This window comes from Mobula birostris, unplaced genomic scaffold (genome assembly GCF_030028105.1).
Source record: "Mobula birostris isolate sMobBir1 unplaced genomic scaffold, sMobBir1.hap1 scaffold_2163, whole genome shotgun sequence".
In the NCBI taxonomy this organism is placed as follows: domain Eukaryota; kingdom Metazoa; phylum Chordata; class Chondrichthyes; order Myliobatiformes; family Myliobatidae; genus Mobula; species Mobula birostris.
In genome coordinates, this window is record NW_027275211.1 from 20647 (window position 1) to 40826 (window position 20180).

Here is a 20180-nt window from a genome sequence, read left to right on the forward strand (position 1 = left end):
CCGTAACCCACACACTCTCTCCCCGTAACCCACACTGTCTCCCCGTCTCCCACACTCTCTCTCCATACCCCACAATCTCTCTCCATACCCCACACTCTCTCCCCGTAACCCACACTCTCTCCCCATACCACACACTCTCTCCTTGTAACCCACACTCTCTCCGCATAACCCACACTCTCTCCCCGTAACCCACAGTCTCTCCCTGTAACCCACACTCTCTCCTCGTAACCCACACTCTCTCCCCGTACCACACAGTCTCTCCCCGTAACCCACACTCTCTCCCAGTAACCCACACTCTCTCCCCGTACCCCACACTCTCTCCCCGTACGCCACACTCTCTTCCCGTACGCCACACTCTCTCCCCGTAACCCACACTCTCTCCCCGTACGCCACACTCTCTCCCCATAACCCACACTCTCTCTCCGTACCCCACACTCTCTCTCCATACCCCACACTCTCTCCCCGTAACCCACACTCTCTCCCCATAACCCACACTCTCTCTCCATACCCCACACTCTCTCCCTGTAACCCACACTCTCTCCCCGTAACCCACAGTCTCTTTGTAACCCACACTCTCTCCTCGTAACCCACACTCTCTCCCCGTAACCCACACTCTCTCCCCGTACCCCACACTCTCTCCCTGTAACCCACACTCTCTCCTCGTAACCCACACTCTCTACCCGTAACCCACGCTCTCTCTCCCCGTAACCCACACTCTCTCTCCATACCCCACACTCTCTCCTCGTACCCCACACACTTCCCCGTAACCCACACTCTCTCCCCGTACCCCACAATCTCTCCCCGTAACCCACTCTCTCTCCCCCTAACCCACACTTTCTCCCCATAAACCACTCCCTCTCCCTGCCCGTCACCCGCTCTCGCTCCCCTGTCCAACCCCTCCCCATCTTTCTGTACCCACAGTTCTTTCCTCTCCATCTCCTCCAGGTGCTGTATGAGACCGGTCTCTCCCTCCGAGCAATATTCCTCTTCATCAGCAGCCTCAGTTTAATCCACGTGCTCCGAACAATATTCCTGCTTCCCAGGACAAGTATTCCCTACCCGCTACCTGAGGGGTATACATACGGGTAAGATGCACATAATGCAGGGATACTTGGCTTTATATATAGATTAACAGATCCCTGGGAGTGGGTTACAGACTAGGATCTGATCCAGGGGTTCAGGGGGTTTATATATAGAATAACAGATCCCCGGGAGTGAATGCCAGGCTGTGATCTGATCCGGGGGTTCAGGGGGTTTATATATAGAATAACAGATCCCCGGGAGTGGGTTACAGACTGGGATCTGATCCAGGGGTTCAGGGGGCTTATATATAGAATAACAGATCCCTGGGAGTGGGTTACAGGCTGGGATCTGATCCATGGGTTCAGGAGGTTTATATATAGAATAACAGATCCCGGGGGGTGGGATACAGGCTGGGATCTGACCCAGGGGTTCAGGGGGTTTATATATAGAATAACATCCCCGGGAGTGGGTTACACGCTGGGATCTGATGCAAGGGTTCAGGGGGTTTATATATAGAATAACAGATCCCCGGGAGCGGGTGCCAGGCTGGGATCTGAACCAGGGGTTCAGGGGTTTATACATAGAATAACAGATCCCCCGGAGTGGGTTACAGACTGGGATCTGATCCAGAGGTTCAGTAAGTTTATATATAGAATAACAGATCCCCGAGAGTGGGTGCCAGGCTGGGATCTGTGCAGGGGTTCAGGGGTTGATATATAGAATAACAGATCCTCGGGAGGGGGTTACAGGCTGGGATCTGATCCAGGGGTTCAGGGGGGTTATATATAGAACAACAGATCCCCGGGAGTAAGTGCCAGGCTGGGATCTGATCCGGGGTTCAGGGGGTTTATATATAGAATAACAGATACCTGGGAATGGGTGCCAGGCTGGGATCTGATCCAGGGGTTCAGGGAGCAGCAGATCCCCGGGAGTGGGTTAGAGTCTGGGATCTGACCCAGGGGTTCAGGGGGTTTACATATTGCATAACAGATCCCTGGGAGTGGGTTACAAGCTGGTATCTGATCCAAGGGTTCAGGGAGTTTATATATAGAATAACAGATCCCCGGGAGTGGGTTAGGGTCTGGGATCTGATCGAAGTGTTCAGGGGTTTATATATAGAATAACAGATCCCCGGGAGTGGGTTACAGTCTGGGATCTGATCTGGGGGTTCAGGGGGATTATATGTAGAATAACAGATCCCCGAAGTGAGTTACCGTCTGGGATCTGATCCAGGGGTTCAGGGGGGTTATATATAGATTAACAGGTCCCCGGGAGTGGGTTACAGGCTGGGATCTGATCCAGGGGTTCAGGGGTTTATATATAGAATAACAGATCCCCGGGAGTGGGTTACAGACTGGGATCTGATCCAGGGTTTCAGGGGTTTATATATAGAATGACAGATCCCCAGCGAGTGGGTTACAGGCTGGGATCTGATCCAGGGGTTCAGGGGGTTTATATATAGAATAACAGATCCCCGGGAGTGGGTTACAGTCTGGAATCTGATCCAGGGGTTCAGGGGGTTTATATGTAGAATAACAGATCCCCAAAGTGGGTTACAGTCTGGGATCTGATCCAGGGGTTTGGGGGATTTGTATATAGAATAACAGATCCCCGGGAGTGGGTTACAGTCTGGGATCTGATCCAGGGGTTTGGGGGGTTATATATAGAATAACAGATCCCCGGGAGTGGGTTACAAGCTGGGATCCGATGCAGGGGTTCAGGGGGGTTATATATGGAATGACAGATCCCCGGGAGAAGGTGCCAGGCTGGGATCTGACCCAGGGGTCAGGTGGTTTATATATAGAATAACAGATCCCCGGGAGTGGGTTACAGGCTGGGATCTAATCCAGGGGTTCAGGGGGTTTATATATAGAATAACAGATCCCTGGGAGTGGGTTACAGGCTGGGATCTGATCCAGGGTTTTGGGGGGTTTATATATAGAATAACAGATCCCCGGGAGTGGGTTACAGTCTGGGATCTGATCCAGGAGTTCAGGGGGTTTTAATATAGAATAACAGATCCCTGGGAGTGGGTTACAGACTGGGATCTGATCCAGGGGTTTGGTGTGTGGAGAGTGTTATATTTGGATTTGGGGCGATCAGATTCAGGACGGAGATGAGGAGGAGCTGCTTTTCCCAGAGGGTGGTGAATCTGTGGAATTCTCTGCCCAGTGAAGCAGTGGGGGCTGCCTCAGTCAGTGTATCTAAGGCAAGGTTGCACAGATTTCTGCAGATTTGGGGAATTGAGGGTTTGGGGTAAAAGTTGGGTAGGTGGAGGTAAGTCCATGGTCAGATCAGCCACGATCTTATTGAATGGCAGAGTAGGTTTGATGGGCCAGATGGCCGACTCCTGTTCCTATTTCTTATGGTCCAGTTTCATTCTTCATTGGTTACTGCTTTTTAATGATTTTTTTTTTGATATTTAGAAGCTTTTCATTTCATTCTTTTTGATCGCATTCGGGTCACAGAATTTTTATTTTCTGTTGTGCGCCTCAGAGCCCTGCCCAGTGCCGGGCCTGCTGTACGTGCCTTGTGCTGTGTGTGACTGTTGGTGTTACGTTTTATACCTTGGCCCCGGAGGAACGCTGTTTACCTTGCCTGTACTAGTGGGGGGTTGAATGGTGGTGAGGCTTGAGTGTGACCTCTGTCCGTGCCCTCGCAGGGCCACGTGCGGGAGACCCAGGCAGGGCTCGGCGGGAGAGGCGGAGGAGGCTGCCCGCCAGCAGGAGCCCCTGAGGGGCGGCGACGGGACGCAGCGGACCACTGAGGCGCAGGAGGATGGAGTCGAGCGGCCGGAGGAGGGGGACTCCGTGGACCGCGCGACTCCGGGCACCGCAGATGAGACCGGCTCTGCTGTGTCGTCTTCCGGTAGGGAAGGGTCCCTGGGGAGGGCTTCGTGCCCACTGTGGCGGAGAGGGGCAGAGGGCAAGGAACACGGAGCACAGAACGTAGCATTTGTGAGGCCATTCGGCCCACATCGGTGTGCCGACCTCTTAACCCGCTCCCCGATCAAACCAGTTTTTTTTGCGAGGGAGCGGGTTGGGGAGGATGGTTCTGGAGTTTGGTGTTCGAGCTGCATTTTTGCAGCCAGGTGTCTATTAGTTTTTTTTGGGAGGGAGCAGGCTGGAGTTTTTGTTTCTCTCTTTTTATTTCGTGCCAGTGGTGACGAGGGGTTGATGCCTTTTCTGTCCACAACCGCCGTGGTTTTTTCCAGTATTTCCCGGCTATCTGGAAAAGACGAATCTCAGAGTTGTATTCTGCCTATGTACTTTGGACGATAAAATGAACCTTTCGAACCTTCCCCCCAACACCCGTCACCCCTACGGAAGGGGCAGCAGGATCGCTGTCACAGTGACGGCGGGTCACCGACCCGCGGTCCATCCCCCAGCCCGCCCACACGGGTCTCCTAAAAGGTACTCCGGTTTCCTCCCCACGTTCTGACGGCGTACCAGTTGTGCTGCGTTGGCGACCGATAAAACTGAGCTTTAAATCTTTAAAATTTCTCAAATCTAAGGGTCCCTTGAATCTCCCTATTGCATTTGCCACCACTCCTGGCTGGGCATTCCATCCACCCTCTGTGTTAAAACAGCAACCTCCGACGTTTTCCCCTCTCCTTTTCTCCAATGACCTTTGTCACGAACCCCGTGACGGGAATAAAGAACCAGCAGAGATGGAAAACACTTTGGAGTCCAGTATTACTATACACTAATAATATTTATTAGTAACTACACAATAGAGTAATATAAATGCAGATAAATCAAACGGGTTGGCAATGATGACATAAAAGTAAGTATATGTGTGAAAAACCAAGCTTCTTTACGTCTAGGGATAAAAAGATACAGTCTTACGATGATGAGTAAAGTTCAGTTCAGTTTGTGGTATTGAGTTGAGTAATGAGAGGGAGGGAGGGAGAGAGAGAGAGGGAGAGATTTGAGTCTTCAGGTGAGCTGACACATTCGATCTTCTCCTCATCCTTCGAACTCCTTCACAAGTCACCGACTGTGAGTTTAACCAGGGGGACCAGTTTTCTGTGGTGGAGCTGTCCCCCAGCCGAGGGTGGACACATGGACAACTCCCCACCAGTCAACCCCTTTCCTTTTCACTGCAAGAGCGATTGGATCGATCCGCCTGATTGATCCTCCAAAACCCGCTTTTGCTACGAGCACAGCAATGCTCATTCAGTGTCCAGATCATGTGTCTGAGGTCTGTATCATCTGACCTGCCGTTTTATTTCTCTGTGCTGAGCATCACCTGTCATTCAAAGAGTCCCTCCTTTCTTTGTCTGTAAAGGAATGCGAGCAGGCAAAACTGTCCTTGAAAGTAACATCAATAATGTCCTGTCGGTCACCATAGCAACCTTCGAGCTGCTCGATGCTGTCTCCAAACCCACCTCAGTAGAAATCCAAAGTTACTTCCAGTGCCTTAAAGTGACAGTCCAAACGTCACTCTTTGTCTCTCTCTCTCTCTCTTTTCAAAACAAACCATCAATGATAAATAACTCTCTCTCTTCAAAAGCACAGTTAATAGGGGCACTCCAGGATCCCCTCACACCTTAAAAGTACGTCCTCTTGTATTGGCCATCGCTTCCTTCGGAAAAAAGTCTCTGGCCGTTTACTCGATCTATGCCTCTAATCACAACTCTATCGTCACCTCTCATCCTCCAGTTCTCCAGAGAGAGAAGTCCTCACTCGCTGAACCTAACCTCACAAGACATGCTCTCTAATCGAGGCAGCATCCTGGTAAATCTCCTCTGCACCCTCTCTACAATGAGGTGGCCAGAACTGGACACAATGCTCCCGAGTGTGGTCGAACCAGGGTTTTATGAAGCTGTAACATTACCTCGCGGCTCGTCAACTCAATCCCCTGACTAATGCAGACCAACACACCACACGTTCTCTTAACAAACCTCTCAACCTGTGCGGCCTCGATGGACGTGGACCCCGGGGTCCCTCTCTTCCTCCACACTGGTTAGAAGCCAGCCATTAACCCTGTACTCTCTGCCTGCAAATCTGACCTTCCGAGGTGAATCACTCCACACTTTTCCCCAGATTGAACTCCGTCTGCGGGGTCTTTTTAAATGTCCCCGAGGTACCTGTCTCAGCCATCCCCCTCCAGCTTGCTGGCCTTTGCCAGTTGGCGAGCTGGGAACCAACATCAGGAGGGTGGACAGTCAGGCCCTGGTGCGTATTGAGGAACAAAGGGACCGAGGACTAAAACACTCGTTGGCTTACAAAATTCTGAAGGGTAGAGATAGGATAGGCTTTTCTTCCCCCCACTGAGGTTGGGTGGGACGACAGCCAGAGGTCATGGGTTAGAAACATAGAAAATAGGTGCAGGAGTAGGCCATTTGGCCCTTCGAGCCTGCACTGCCATTCAGTATGATCATGGCTGATCATCCAACTCAGAAACCTGTGCCTGCCTTCTCTCCATACCCCGTGATACCTTTAGCCACAAGGGCCATATCTAACTCCCTCTTAAATATAGCCAATGAACTGGCCTCAACTGTTTCCTGTGCCAGAGAATTCCACAGATTCACCACTCTCTGTGTGAAGAAGTTTTTCCTAATCTCAGTCCTAAAAGGCTTCCCCTTTATCCTCAAACTGTGACCCCTCGTTCTGGACTTCCCCAACATCGGGAACAATCTTCCTGCATCTAGCCTGTCCAATCCCTTTAGGATTTTATACGTTTCAATCAGATCCCCCCCTCAATCTTCTAAATTCCAACGAGTACAAGCCCAGTTCATCCAGTCTTTCTTCATATGAAAGTCCTGCCATCCCAGGAATCAATCTGGTGAACCTTCTTTGTACTCCCTCTATGGCAAGGATGTCTTTCCTCAGATTAGGGGACCAAAACTGCACACAATACTCCAGGTGTGGTCTCACCAAGGCCTTGTACAACTGCAGTAGTACCTCCCTGCTCCTGTGCTCGAATTAACTCAGGTTAAGGCCTGAAAATTGAGAAGGTTAGTGGGGGACATGAGGGGAAACTCCTTCACTCACAGGGTTGTGAGAGCAAATGGCCCGGTTTCCCATTTAAGGGAACTTTGGACAGGTACGTGGATAGGAGGGGCTACAGTCCCAGTGCAGCTCGATGGGAGTTGGCAGTTTAAATGGTTTTCAGCAGGGTCCAGATGGGCCGAAGGGCCTGTTTCTGTGCTGTACACTTCTCTATGTCATAAAATTTATTTTTTTTTTGCGTGGCAGCAGTACAGCGCAATACATAAAATTATCACGCTACTGTGCAGAAGTCTGAGGCACTCCAGCTGTACATGTGACTACTGCACAGTGTTGGACATGGGTGAACAGTTACACAAATCTACAGGGATTTAAACAAAATACAAGAAGGCACAATTTGTTAAACTGCAGAGATAATAATTATACAGTCCAATCCAACTCCGTCACCGTCCTGTCGACTTGAGGGAGCCCGAGGTCCCTGTGTGCACCAGCACTGTTCGAGCCTTAAGTCATTAACTGTGGCAAATTGGTTTATTGATGTCGCACGTGCAGTGAATAGTTTGACACTGTTGACACAGTTCAGATCATTACACGGGGCACTGAGGCCGAACAAGGGAAAGCAGTAACAGGACGCAGAATAGAGTGTAACAGCTACAGGGAAAGTGCGGTGCAGGACAAGATTGTAATGAGGTGGACTGTCGGAACCACGGTCAGATTTAATATCACCGGTATCGGTTGTGAAATGTGTTATAACTTTACGGCAGCAGTACGATGAAATACATGAGAAATAAATATACAGGAAAAAAAACCTTGAGTTATATTAAATATAGATTTCTCTATTAAATAGTTAAGATAAAATAAACAGTGCAAGGAAAAGGCAAATAAAGAAAAGTCGTGAGGATTCACGGGTTCAGTGTCCATTCAGGAATCGGATCGCAGAGGGGAAGAAGCTGTTCCTGAATTGCTGAGTGTGCACTTTTAGGCTTCTGTACATCCTTCCCGACGGTAACAATGAGAAGAGGGCACGTCCTGGGTGGTCGGGATCCTTAATGACTGTGACAAGAATACACATAGATTAAGATGTTAGCTGTCCTGTGCTGGCACCAGTGGGATCAGCAGTTGGTCTGCCACCTGTCTTCAGGAGAGAGAGAGATAAGGAAAACAATGAAGCAGCATTTGGAGATGTTAATGAAGGGACGGGAGAGCTGTCAAGAGCGGCTCCCCCTTTGAACCCTGAACTGTTTGAAGTGATGGACAGGCGATACCCCAGCGGGGGGGATAAAAAGGGACAGGTTCGCTAAGGCAAGACACACACGACACCCGAGGTAACGAGACCCTGGAAGCGGTGCGTCTCTCACAAGTCGGTGGGAAGTACCGGGCCATAAACGCACAGGGTGGAAAGGGACGATCAGCGGGAACCTGGTGTGTGTCCACCCTTGCCTGGGTGCCAGGTTCACCGCAGGGAAACGATCGTATCTGGAAACGGAGGGGTCACGGTCGGTGACCTCAGATGACATCACAAAGGACTCGCCCGAAAGCTGACTGCGAAGGTCTGTGTGGAAACCTTGAATATTCATTCGTTTTGCTCTTTCTCTCCTTCCCCCCACAGTCCATCGCCACAGCAGCGATTACTGCGAACTGAACTGAACTTTGCGTCACTTTGAAACTGGTCATTTACCCCTAGACAACGATAGAGCTTGATTGATCCTGTTATCTTAATTCTGTGTACGTGTGTGTTTATCATTGCTGAACTGTTGCATTTATTATCCTTTCAATTACTGTGTTGCTTGTTTCTTTAATAAAACTTTCTTAGTTCCAGTAATCCAGACTCCAACCTGAGTGATCCATTTCTGCTGGTTTGGCAACCCAGTTACGGGGTACGTAACATGACGAACACCGCCTTCCTGAGACACCGCTCCCTGACACTGTCCTGGACACGGCGGAGGCCGGGACTCGTGTTGGAGCTGAATAATTTTACAACTTTCTGCAAATTATGCAGTCGTTTCTCCCCCCCTTCTCCACCCCCCCAATACCAGACGGTGGTGCAGCCTGTCAGAATGCTCTCCACTGTACACTTGTAGAAGTTTTCCCAGTGTTTTAGGTGACAAACCAAATCTCCTCAAATTCCTAATGAAGTATAGCCGCTGTCTTGCCTACTTTATAGCCACATCAATGTGTTGGGACCAGGTTAGATCCTCAGAGATGTTGACACCCAGGAGCTTGAAGCTGCTCACTCTCTCCACTTCTGACCCCTCTATGAGGACTGGCTTGCGTTCCTTCATCCTTCCCCTCCCTGAAGTCCGCAACCGTTTCTTTGGTCTGACTGACATCGAGTCGCTGAGCCCTGAGCTGGAACCCCCCCACCCGGGAACCTGAAGGACCAGTAGACCTCTCTCAGTCTGTCCTCCGAACTGCTTGGCGTGGGCGACCCTACCAAGAGCCAAAGCTTTAAGATACAGTAGGGTCTTTTAAGAGACTCTTAGATAGGTACGTGGAGCTTAGAAACATAGAGGGCGATGCGGTAGGGAAATTCTGGGCAGCTTCTAGAGTAGTTTACACGGTCGGCACAACGCTGTGGGCCGAAGGGCCTGTGATGTGCTGCAGATTTCTATGGTCTCCGTTCTACGTTTAACTCCTTTATGACCGATTCTCCAGCATCGCAACTTATAAAGAAAGTAGATTGCGTTGAGTGACTTATAAAGTCTTTGCAAAAGTAACCAGTTCTCGCAGAAAATCAAATTCGGGTCCTTCGAACGAGAAATAAACTTACACATCCAAACCGTATTGAATCCTCTACGTGCTGAAACATTTCGTTCCCCCGCTGGTTCTCCGAACTCGGGTGGGTGGCCATCTCGTCTCTTGTTTCGTCGGATGAAATAGTTGATTATCCACGGAAAGTCGATTCACAAACTTATACCAAAAAAAAACCCCTGACCAAATCCCTTGGCGTCATTTAACAGAACGAATTCCCGGTTACACGGTAGAGATCTCGGACACGCGGCTCTGCCGATATTGTCTCGTCACAGCTGCTGCGTGTTATAGCCGTGGCTTTAATAACCCGTTTATCGACACTGTCTCTCCTCCCGGGGTTTCACCCTGAGGATTTCAACTAAGTAGGGTAGAGACCCTCACTACTAACCGCACTTTTACCCGTTTATATCTTTAGTTTCTAATAGTTTGCTGCGTTACTCTCGCACGTCCGTGTCTGGGTCAAACACGCCTCGTTCTCGCCAAGTTCCCTTTTTTAAAAAAATCAGTTAACCTTGTCTTCATCCCTCCACAGGCGAGCTTTCTAACATTACAAATCTGGATTTCAGTAACCTGGGTTACAAATACGTCTCCATTTAAAATTCAGAGTGCACACCTTGTTGGGGACAAAAAATTAATTGTGCAGCACAAGGTTTTGGCGCACACCGATCATTATAGAAGGAATATTGTCGACCGTCTTCTTTTTTTTAAAAATGGGCTATTTATTCTTATGGGTTGTTTTGGGCTTCTTTGTTCCGTGGCTGCTGGTAAGGACACCGAATCTCAAGGTAATATGATGAACAAGTGACTTTGATAATTAATAATCGCTGAACGTTGTGGGCCGCCGAAGGGCTTGTGATGTGCTGTAGGTTCCTGTGTTCTGTAAAGCCCTGACTCCGGCCAGCAGAGCCTCCAACCCCCATCGACGGGGTGGGGGCCCCCTCGGAGGAGGGGTGTAAAACGGTTGACGTTTCAGGCTGGGAACTCTGCCCCGGTCACGGCTGTGATTCGGCGGGGGGGGGGGGAGTGCAGGGTTGGTCTTCAGAGCTCGTGACAGTTTCTCTCTTTTCGATCTCGCAGACGGCGCAGGAGCGGCGGGCGCGGTGGATGAGGAGGTCCCCTCCTTCCGGAGCTGCGTCCTCTCCAGCCTCTTCGTCACCCACTGCGTGTGGCTGTCGGTGCTGCAGCTGAGGCACTACCTGTTCATTGGCACGCTCAACCCAATGCTGACCCTGCTGGCCCACGGGCACTCCGACCTCGGTACGGGAGAGGGCAGGGGCGTCGCGGGGAAGGGTGTCCGGGAGGGGGAGTGGGCGGGTTTGCGGGGAGGTGCGGGGCGGTGTTGGTGAAGAGTGGATGAGTGGGAATGAGGGGATTGGGAGGAGGGAGAACAGAATAGCGGGGAGACTTTTCAACTTTTCATCGACTTGGGATACTAATGAAACAGTGGACAGTAGACAGAACAGAACAATGTTGGCGCATGGCCAAGTGGTTAAGGCGTTCGTCTAGTGATCTGAAGGTCGCTAGTTCGAGCCTCGGCTGAGGCAGCGTGTTTGTGTCCCTGAGCAAGGCACTTAACCACACATTGCTCTGCGAAGACACCGGTGCCAAGCTGTATGGGTCCTAATGCCCTTCCCCTGGACAACATCGGTGGCGTGGAGAGGGCAGACTTGCAGCATGGGCAACTGCCGGTCTTCCAGACAACCTTGCCCAGGCCTGCGCCCCGGAAACCTTCTAAGGCGCAAATCCATGGTCTCAGGAGACTAATGGATGCCTATAAGATATATCTAAGAAGATGGCTGTACACCTAACTGTGTGGACAATGCTAAATTAGGCATATTTGTGTGGATAGGAACAGGAAATTGTATCTCCCCAGGAAAGGTTTTAAGAATTAGTCATACATGAGAGGTCTGATTTGGAGATGGAGGGGGTTCTTAGGGTTGTAAGCTGGAAGACATTACAGAGAGAGGAGGAAAGGGGAACATGAAGGGGTTAAAAGTGAGCTGTTCACAGTGGGACCCGTTGTGGCCAGCGAGCACAGTTGGGGGACTAGCCACGAGGTGATGAGAGAGGGGAGGGATTAGAGAGAGGGAAAGGCAGGGGGGAGAGCACTGGTGTTGAGGGAGCAGAGGGGGGAGATGTCAAGGGGGAGGGAGGTAATGAGGGGGGAGAGAGGGGGAGGTGTGAGAGAGTGTGAGGGTAGAGAGGAGGGCAGGTGGGGAAAGAGGGGAAAGGGGTGGGAGCAGAGAGAGGGAGAGAAGGGTGGACTGAGAAGTGGAGAGAAGTGAGTGGGGAAGGTGGTGGGGAGGAGATGGAGAGAGGGGAGATGCAGGAGATGGGGTGAAAGGGAGTTAGTGGGGGCGAGAGAGGGGAGAGAGTCAGGGAGGTGGGGGAGACAGAGGGGAAGGGGGAAAGGGACAGGAAAGGAGGGTGGAGGGGGGAAGTCGCTGCGACCCACGTTAAAAGCCGATCTCCCCCTCTCACAGTCAGCCAGTTCACCAACGCGTTCGCCTTCACCCAGTTCTGCGGTGTCTTCTTCGCCCCCTGGAACGGGCTCATCATAGATCGTAACCAGCGGGCGTCTCCGCCTCAGAGTGAATCTTCGGGTGAGGAGGGACGGGGTGAGGGAGAGGGGCAGGGGCAGGGAGGAGGGAGAGGAGCGGCGAAGAGGGCACAGGTTGTGGCAGAGGGACGAGGAGGGAGAGGGACGGGAGAGGGACGGGAAGGAAGGGCGAGGGAGAGAGGCCGCAAGGAAGGAGGGGTGAGGGAGAGGGATGGGAAGGAAGGAGGGGTGAGGGAGAGGAATGGCGAGGGAGCGGGACGGGGAGGAGGGAGGGGCGAGGGAGAGGGATGGGAAGGAGGGGCGAGGGAGAGGGATGGGAAGGAAGGAGGGGTGAGGGAGAGAGGAACGAGGGGTGAGGGACAGGGGTGGCAAGGAGGGAGGGTGAGGGAGAGGGATGGGAAGGAAGGAGGGGTGAGGGAGAGGAATGGCGAGGGAGCGGGACGGGGAGGAGGGAGGGGCGAGGGAGAGGGATGGGAAGGAGGGGCGAGGGAGAGGGATGGGAAGGAAGGAGGGGTGAGGGAGAGAGGAACGAGGGGTGAGGGACAGGGGTGGCAAGGAGGGAGGGTGAGGGAGAGGGATGGGAAGGAAGGAGGGGTGAGGGAGAGGAATGGCGAGGGAGCGGGACGGGGAGGAGGGAGGGGCGAGGGAGAGGGATGGGGAGGAAGGAGAGGTGAGGGAGAGAGGAACGAGGGGTGAGGGACAGGGGTGGCAAGGAGGGAGGGTGAGGGGGGGGAACGGTGAGGAGGGAAGGGCAAGGGAGAGGGGAGGGACAGTGAGGAGGAATTGCTAATACCTGTGTCTGTTTCCCCACAAAACCCCAGCCAGCCCTGCAGCCCGACGGTTGACGGAAACGAGGGCCACCGTCCTCTCCCTCGCCATCACCGTGTCGCAGTGCATGTGCTTCTCCCTGTGTGCGGCCATTCCTGTGCTGAGTGTCCAGTACCTCACCTTCATTCTGCAAGTTGTAAACCGCTCCTTCCTCTACGGGGGGCATGCGGCATTCATCGCCACAGCGTATGTCAGCACCCTCTCCCCCACCCATACAAACTACAGCACAGAAACAGGCCCTTTGGCCCTTCTTACCTGTGCCGAACCATTTTCTGCCTAGTCCCACTGACCCGCACACGGACCATATCCCTCCATACACCTCCCATCCATGTATCTGTCCAATTTATTCTTAAATGTTAAACAAGAACCCACAATTACCACCTCGTTTGGCAGCTCATTCCATACTCCCACCACTCTCTGTGTGAAGAAGCCCCCCCTAATGTTCCCTTTAAACTTTTCCCCCCTCACCATAAACCCATGTCCTCTATTTTTTTCTTTTTCTCCCCTTGCCTCAGTGGAAAAAGCCTGCTTGCATTCACTCTGTCTCTACCCATCATAATTTTATATACCTCTATCAAATCTCCCCTCATTCTTCTACGCTCCAGGGAATAAAGTCCTAACCTATTCAACCTTTCTCTGTAACTGAGTTTCTCAAGTCCCGGCAACATCCTTGTAAACCTTCTCTGCACTCTTTCAACCTTATTTATATCCTTCCTGTAATTTGGTGACCAAAACTGAACACAATACTCCAGATTCGGCCTCACTAATGCCTTATACAACCTCATTATAACATTCCAGCTCTTATACTCAATACTTTGATTAATAAAGGCCAATGTACCAAAAGCTCTCTTTACGACCCTATCTACCTGTGACGACACTTTTAGGGAATTTTGTATCTGTATTCCCAGATCCCTCTGTTCTACTGCACTCCTCAGTGCCTTACCATTAACCCTGTATATTCTACCTTGGTTTGTCCTTCCAACGTGCAACACTTGTCAGTATTAAACTCCATCTGCCATTTTTCAGCCCATTTTTCCAGCTGGTCCAAGTCCCTCTGCAGGCTCTGAAAACCTTCCTCACTGTCTACTACACCTCCAATCTTTGTATCATCAGCAAATTTGCTGATCCAATTTACCACATTATCATCCAGATCATTGATATAGATGACAAATAACAATGGACCCAGCACTGATCCCTGTGGCAGACCACTAGTCACAGGCCTTCACTCAGAGAAGCAATTCTCTACCACCACTCTCTGGCTTCTTCCATCGAGCCAATGTCTAATCCAATTTACCACCTCTCCATGTATACCTAGCACTGAATTTTCCTAACTAACCTCCCTTGCGGGACCTTGTCAAAGGCCTTACTGAAGTCCATGTAGACAATATCCACTGCCTTCCCTTCATCCACTTTCCTGGTAACCTCCTCGAAAAACTCCAATAGATTGGTCAAACATGACCTACCACGCACAAAGCCATGTTGACTCTCCCTAATAAGCCCCTGTCTATCCAAATGCTTGTAGATTCTGTCTCTTCGTACTCCCTCCAATAACTTACCTACTACCGACGTTAAACTTACCTACTACCGACGTTAAACTTACCGGCCTATAATTTCCCGGATTACTTTTCGATCCTTTTTTAAACAACGGAACAACATGAGCCACTCTCCAATCCTCCGGCAGCTCACCCGTAGACAGTGACATTTTAAATATTTCTGCCAGGGCCCCCGCATTTTAACCCTAGTCTCCTTCAAGGTCCGAGGGAAGACCCTGTCAGGTCCCGGGGATTTATCCACTTTAATTTTCCTCAAGACAGCAAGCACCACCTCCTTTTCACCCACGGCCTGTCCGTACCCCACGCCAGGAATTTTTATCGTACATGGTTCCTCATCTCCGCATCCCACGCCGTGAGTTTTTTACGCGAACGGTTCCCATCTCTGTATCCTACGCCAGGACATTTTACTGCGCCCGGTTCCCGTCTCCATATCCCACACTGAGAGTTTTCATCGCACAAGGTTCCCGTCTCTGTACCCCACACCGGGAGTTTTTAATGCGCACGGTTCCTGTCTCCGTATCCTACGCTGGGAGATTTTACTCCGCACGGTTCGTGTCTCCATATCCCACACCGGGAATTCTCACCGTGCACGGTTTCCGTCTCCGTACCCCACACCGGGAGTTCTCACCGCACACAGTTCCCTGTCTCCGTACCCCATGCCGTGAGATTTTACCGCACACGGTTCCCCGTCTCCGTATCCCACACTGGGAGTTTTTACTATGCACGGTTCTCGTCTCCGTACCCCATGCCTGGAGTTCTCACTGCGCACGGTTCCCGTCTCCGTATCCCACACTGGGAGTTTTTACTATGCACGGTTCCCGTCTCCGTACCCCATGCCCGGAGTTCTCACTGCGCACGGTTCCCGTCTCCGTATCCCACACTGGGAGTTTTTACTATGCACGGTTCCCGTCTCCGTACCCCATGCCCGGAGTTCTCACTGCGCACGGTTCCCGTCTCCGTATCCCACACTGGGAGTTTTTACTATGCACGGTTCTCGTCTCCGTACCCCATGCCCGGAGTTCTCATTGCGCACGGTTCTCGTCTCCGTACCCCATGCCTGGAGTTCTCACTGCGCACGGTTCCCCGTCTCCGTATCCCACACTGGGAGTTTTTACTATGCACGGTTCCCGTCTCCGTACCCCATGTCCGGACTTCTCACTGCGCACGGTTCCCGTCTCCGTATCCCACACTGGGAGTTTTTACTATGCACGGTTCTCGTCTCCGTGCCCCATGCCCGGAGTTCTCACTGCGCACGGTTCTCGTCTCCGTACACAACAACACTGGGAGTTTTGACTATGCACGGTTCTCGTCTCCGTGCCCCATGCCCGGAGTTCTCACTGCGCACGGTTCTCGTCTCTGTACCCCATGCCCTGAGTTCTCACTGCGCACAGTTTCCGTCTCCATACCCCATACCTGGAGTTCTCACTGCGCACGGTTCCTGTCTCTGTATCACACACTGGGAGTTCTTACTATGCACGGTTCCCATCTCCATACCCCATGCCCGGAGTTCTCACGGCGCACGGTTCTCGTCTCCGTACCCCATGCCCAGAGTTCTCACTGCGCACGGATCCCGTCTCCGTACTCCATGCCCGGAGTTCTCACTGCGCACGTTTCTTGTCTCCGTATCCCACACTGGGAGTTTTTACTATGCAAGGTTCTCGTCTCCGTACCACATGCCCGGAGTTCTGACTGCGCACGGTTCTCGTCTCCGTACCCCATGCCCTGAGTTCTCACTGCGCACAGTTTCCGTCTCCATACCCCATACCTGGAGTTCTCACTGCGCACGGTTCCCGTCTCCGTACCCCATGCCTGGAGTTCTCACTGCGCACGGTTCCCGTCTCCGTATCCCACACTGGGAGTTTTTACTATGCACGGTTCCTGTCTCCGTACCCCATGCCTGGAGTTCTCACTGCGCACGGTTCCCGGCTCCGTTTCCCACACTGGGAGTTTTTACTATGCACGGTTCCTGTCTCCGTACCCCATGCCTGGAGTTCTCACTGCGCACAGTTCCCGTCTCCGCACCCCATGCCCGGAGTTCTCACTGCACACGGTTCCCGTCTCCTTCTCCCACACTGGGAGTTCTCACCCTGCACGGTTCCCGTCTCCGTATCCCACACTGGGAGTTTTTACTATGCACAGTTGTCGTCTCCGTACCCCATGCCCGGAGTTCTCACTGCGCACGGTTCCCGTCTCCGTATCCCACACTGGGAGTTTTTACTTTGCATGGTTCTCGTCTCCGTACCCCATGCCCGGAGTTCTCACTGCGCACGGTTCTCGTCTCCGTACCCCATGCCATGAGTTCTCACTGCGCACGGTTCCCGTCTCCGTACCCCATGCCCGGAGATCTCACTGCGAACGGTTCCCGTCTCCGTATCCCACACTGGGAGTTTTTACTATGCACGGTTCTCGTCTCCGTTCCCCATGCCCGGAGTTCTCACTGCGCACGGTTCTCGTCTCCGTACCCCATGCCCTGAGTTCTCACTGCGCACAGTTTCCGTCTCCATACCCCATACCTGGAGTTCTCACTGCGCACGGTTCCTGTCTCCGTACCCCATGCCTGGAGTTCTCACTGCGCACGGTTCCCGTCTCCGTATCCCACACTGGGAGTTCTTACCGTGCACGGTTCCCGTCTCCGTATCCCACACTGGGAGTTTTTACTATGCACGGTTCTCGTCTCCGTGCCCCATGCCCGGAGTTCTCACTGCGCACAGTTCCCGTCTCCACACCCCATGCCCGGAGTTCTCACTGCACACGGTTCCCGTCTCCGTATCCCACACTGGGAGTTCTCACCCTGCACGGTTCCCGTCTCCGTATCCCACACTGGGAGTTTTTGCTATGCACAGTTGTCGTTTCCGTACCCCATGCCCGGAGTTCTCACAGCGCACGGTTCCCGTCTCCATATCCCACACTGGGAGTTTTTACTATGCACGGTTCTCGTCTCCGTGCCCCATGCCCGGAGTTCTCACTGCGCATGGTTCTCGTCTCCGTACCCCATGCCCTGAGTTCTCACTGTGCACGGTTCCCGTCTCCGTACCCCATGCCCGGAGATCTCACTGCGAACGGTTCCCGTCTCCGTACCCCATGCCCGGAGATCTCACTGCACACGGTTCCCGTCTACGTATCCCACACTGGGAGTTCTCACCCTGCACGGTTCCCGTCTCCGTATCCCACACTGGGAGTTTTTACTTTGCATGGTTCTCGTCTCCGTACCCCATGCCCAGAGTTCGCACTACGCACGGTTCCCGTCTCCATATCCCACACTGGGAGTTTTTACTATGCACGGTTCTCGTCTCCGTACCCCATGCCCAGAGTTCTCACTGCGCACGGTTCCCGTCTCCGTACTCCATGCCTGGAGTTCTCACTGCGCACGTTTCTTGTCTCCGTATCCCACTCTGGGAGTTCTCACTATGCAAGGTTCTCGTCTCCGTACCACATGCCCAGAGTTCTGACTGCGCACGGTTCTCGTCTCCGTACCCCATGCCCGGAGTTCTCACTGCGCACGATTCCTGTCTCCGTACCCCATGCCTGGAGTTCTCACTGCGCACGGTTCCCGTCTCCGTATCCCACACTGGGAGTTCTCACCCTGCACGGTTCCCGTCTCTGTATCCCACACTGGGAGTTTTTACTATGCACAGTTGTCGTCTCCGTACCCCATGCCCGGAGTTCTCACTGCGCACGGTTCACGTCTCCGTATCCCACACTGGGAGTTCTCACCGTGCACGGTTCCCGTCTCCGTATCCCACACTGGGAGTTCTCACCGTGCACAGTTCCCGTCTCCGTATCCCACACTGGGAGTTCTCACCGTGCATAGTCCCCGTCTCGGTACCCCATGCCCAGAGTTCTCACTGCGCACGGTTCCTGTCTCCGTACCCCATGCCTGGAGTTCTCACTGCGCACGGTTCCCGTCTCCGTATCCCAGACTGGGAGTTCTTACCGTGCACGGTTCCCGTCTCCGTATCCCACACTGGGAGTTTTTACTATGCACGGTTCTGGTCTCCGTGCACCATGACTGGAGTTCTCACTGTGCACAGTTCCCGTCTCCGCACCCCATGCCCGGAGTTCTCACTGCGCACGGTTCCCGTCTCCGTACCCCATGCCCGGAGATCTCACTGCACACGGTTCCCGTCTCCGTATCCCACACTGGGAGTTCTCACCCTGCACAGTTCCCGTCTCCGTATCCCACACTGGGAGTTTTTACTATGCGCAGTTGTCGTCTCCATACCCCATGCCCGGAGTTCTCACCGTGCACGATTCCCGTCTCCGTATCCCACACTGGGAGTTCTCACCGTGCACAGTTCCCGTCTCCGTATCCCACACTGGGAGTTCTCACCGTGCATGGTCCCCGTCTCGGTACCCCATGCCCGGAGTTCTCACTGCGCACGGTTCCTGTCTCCGTACCCCATGCCTGGAGTTCTCACTGCGCACGGTTCCCGTCTCCGTATCCCACACTGGGAGTTCTTACCGTGCACGGTTCCCGTCTCCGTATCCCACACTGGGAGTTTCTACTATGCACGGTTCTCGTCTCCGTGCCCCATGACCGGAGTACTCACTGCGCACAGTTCCCGTCTCCGCACCCCATGCCCGGAGTTCTCACTGCGCACAGTTTCCGTCTCCATACCCCATGCCTGGAGTTCTCACTGCGCACGGTTCTTGTCTCCGTACCACATGCCCAGAGTTCTCACTGCGCACGGTTCCCGTCTCTGTACTCCATGCCCGGAGTTCTCACTGCGCACGTTTCTTGTCTCCGTATCCCACACTGGGAGTTTTTACTATGCAAGGTTCTCGTCTCTGTACCACATGCCCGGAGTTCTGACTGTGCACGGTTCTCGTCTCCGTACCACATGCCCGGAGATCTCACTGCACACGGTTCCCGTCTCCGTATCCCACACTGGGAGTTCTCACCCTGCACGGTTCCCGTCTCTGTATCCCACACTGGGAGTTTTTACTATGCACAGTTGTCGTCTCCGTACCCCATGCCCGGAGTTCTCACTGCGCACGGTTCACGTCTCCGTATCCCACACTGGGAGTTCTCACCGTGCACGGTTCCCGTCTCCGTATCCCACACTGGGAGTTCTCACCGTGCACAGTTCCCGTCTCCGTATCCCACACTGGGAGTTCTCACCGTGCATAGTCCCCGTCTCGGTACCCCATGCCCAGAGTTCTCACTGCGCACGGTTCCTGTCTCCGTACCCCATGCCTGGAGTTCTCACTGCGCACGGTTCCCGTCTCCGTATCCCAGACTGGGAGTTCTTACCGTGCACGGTTCCCGTCTCCGTATCCCACACTGGGAGTTTTTACTATGCACGGTTCTGGTCTCCGTGCACCATGACTGGAGTTCTCACTGTGCACAGTTCCCGTCTCCGCACCCCATGCCCGAAGTTCTCACTGCGCACGGTTCCCGTCTCCATACCCCATGCCCGGAGATCTCACTGCACACGGTTGCCGTCTCCGTATCCTACACGGGGAGTTTTTACTATGCACAGTTGTCGTCTCCGTACCCCATGCCCGGAG

General features: G+C 53.1%; 1 protein-coding gene across 1 annotated transcript; it reads left to right on the top strand.

Moving 5' to 3' along the window:
• Positions 1-921: 921 nt before the first annotated feature.
• Positions 922-13714, top strand: LOC140192688 (equilibrative nucleobase transporter 1-like; the record flags this gene model as incomplete). Its single annotated transcript, XM_072250208.1, has 5 exons — positions 922-1085; positions 3686-3891; positions 10806-10985; positions 12212-12331; positions 13110-13714. Coding segments are annotated over 5 exons (957 nt in total), but the record flags the coding sequence as incomplete, so codon positions are not given.
• Between the last annotated feature and the right edge of the window lie 6466 nt (positions 13715-20180).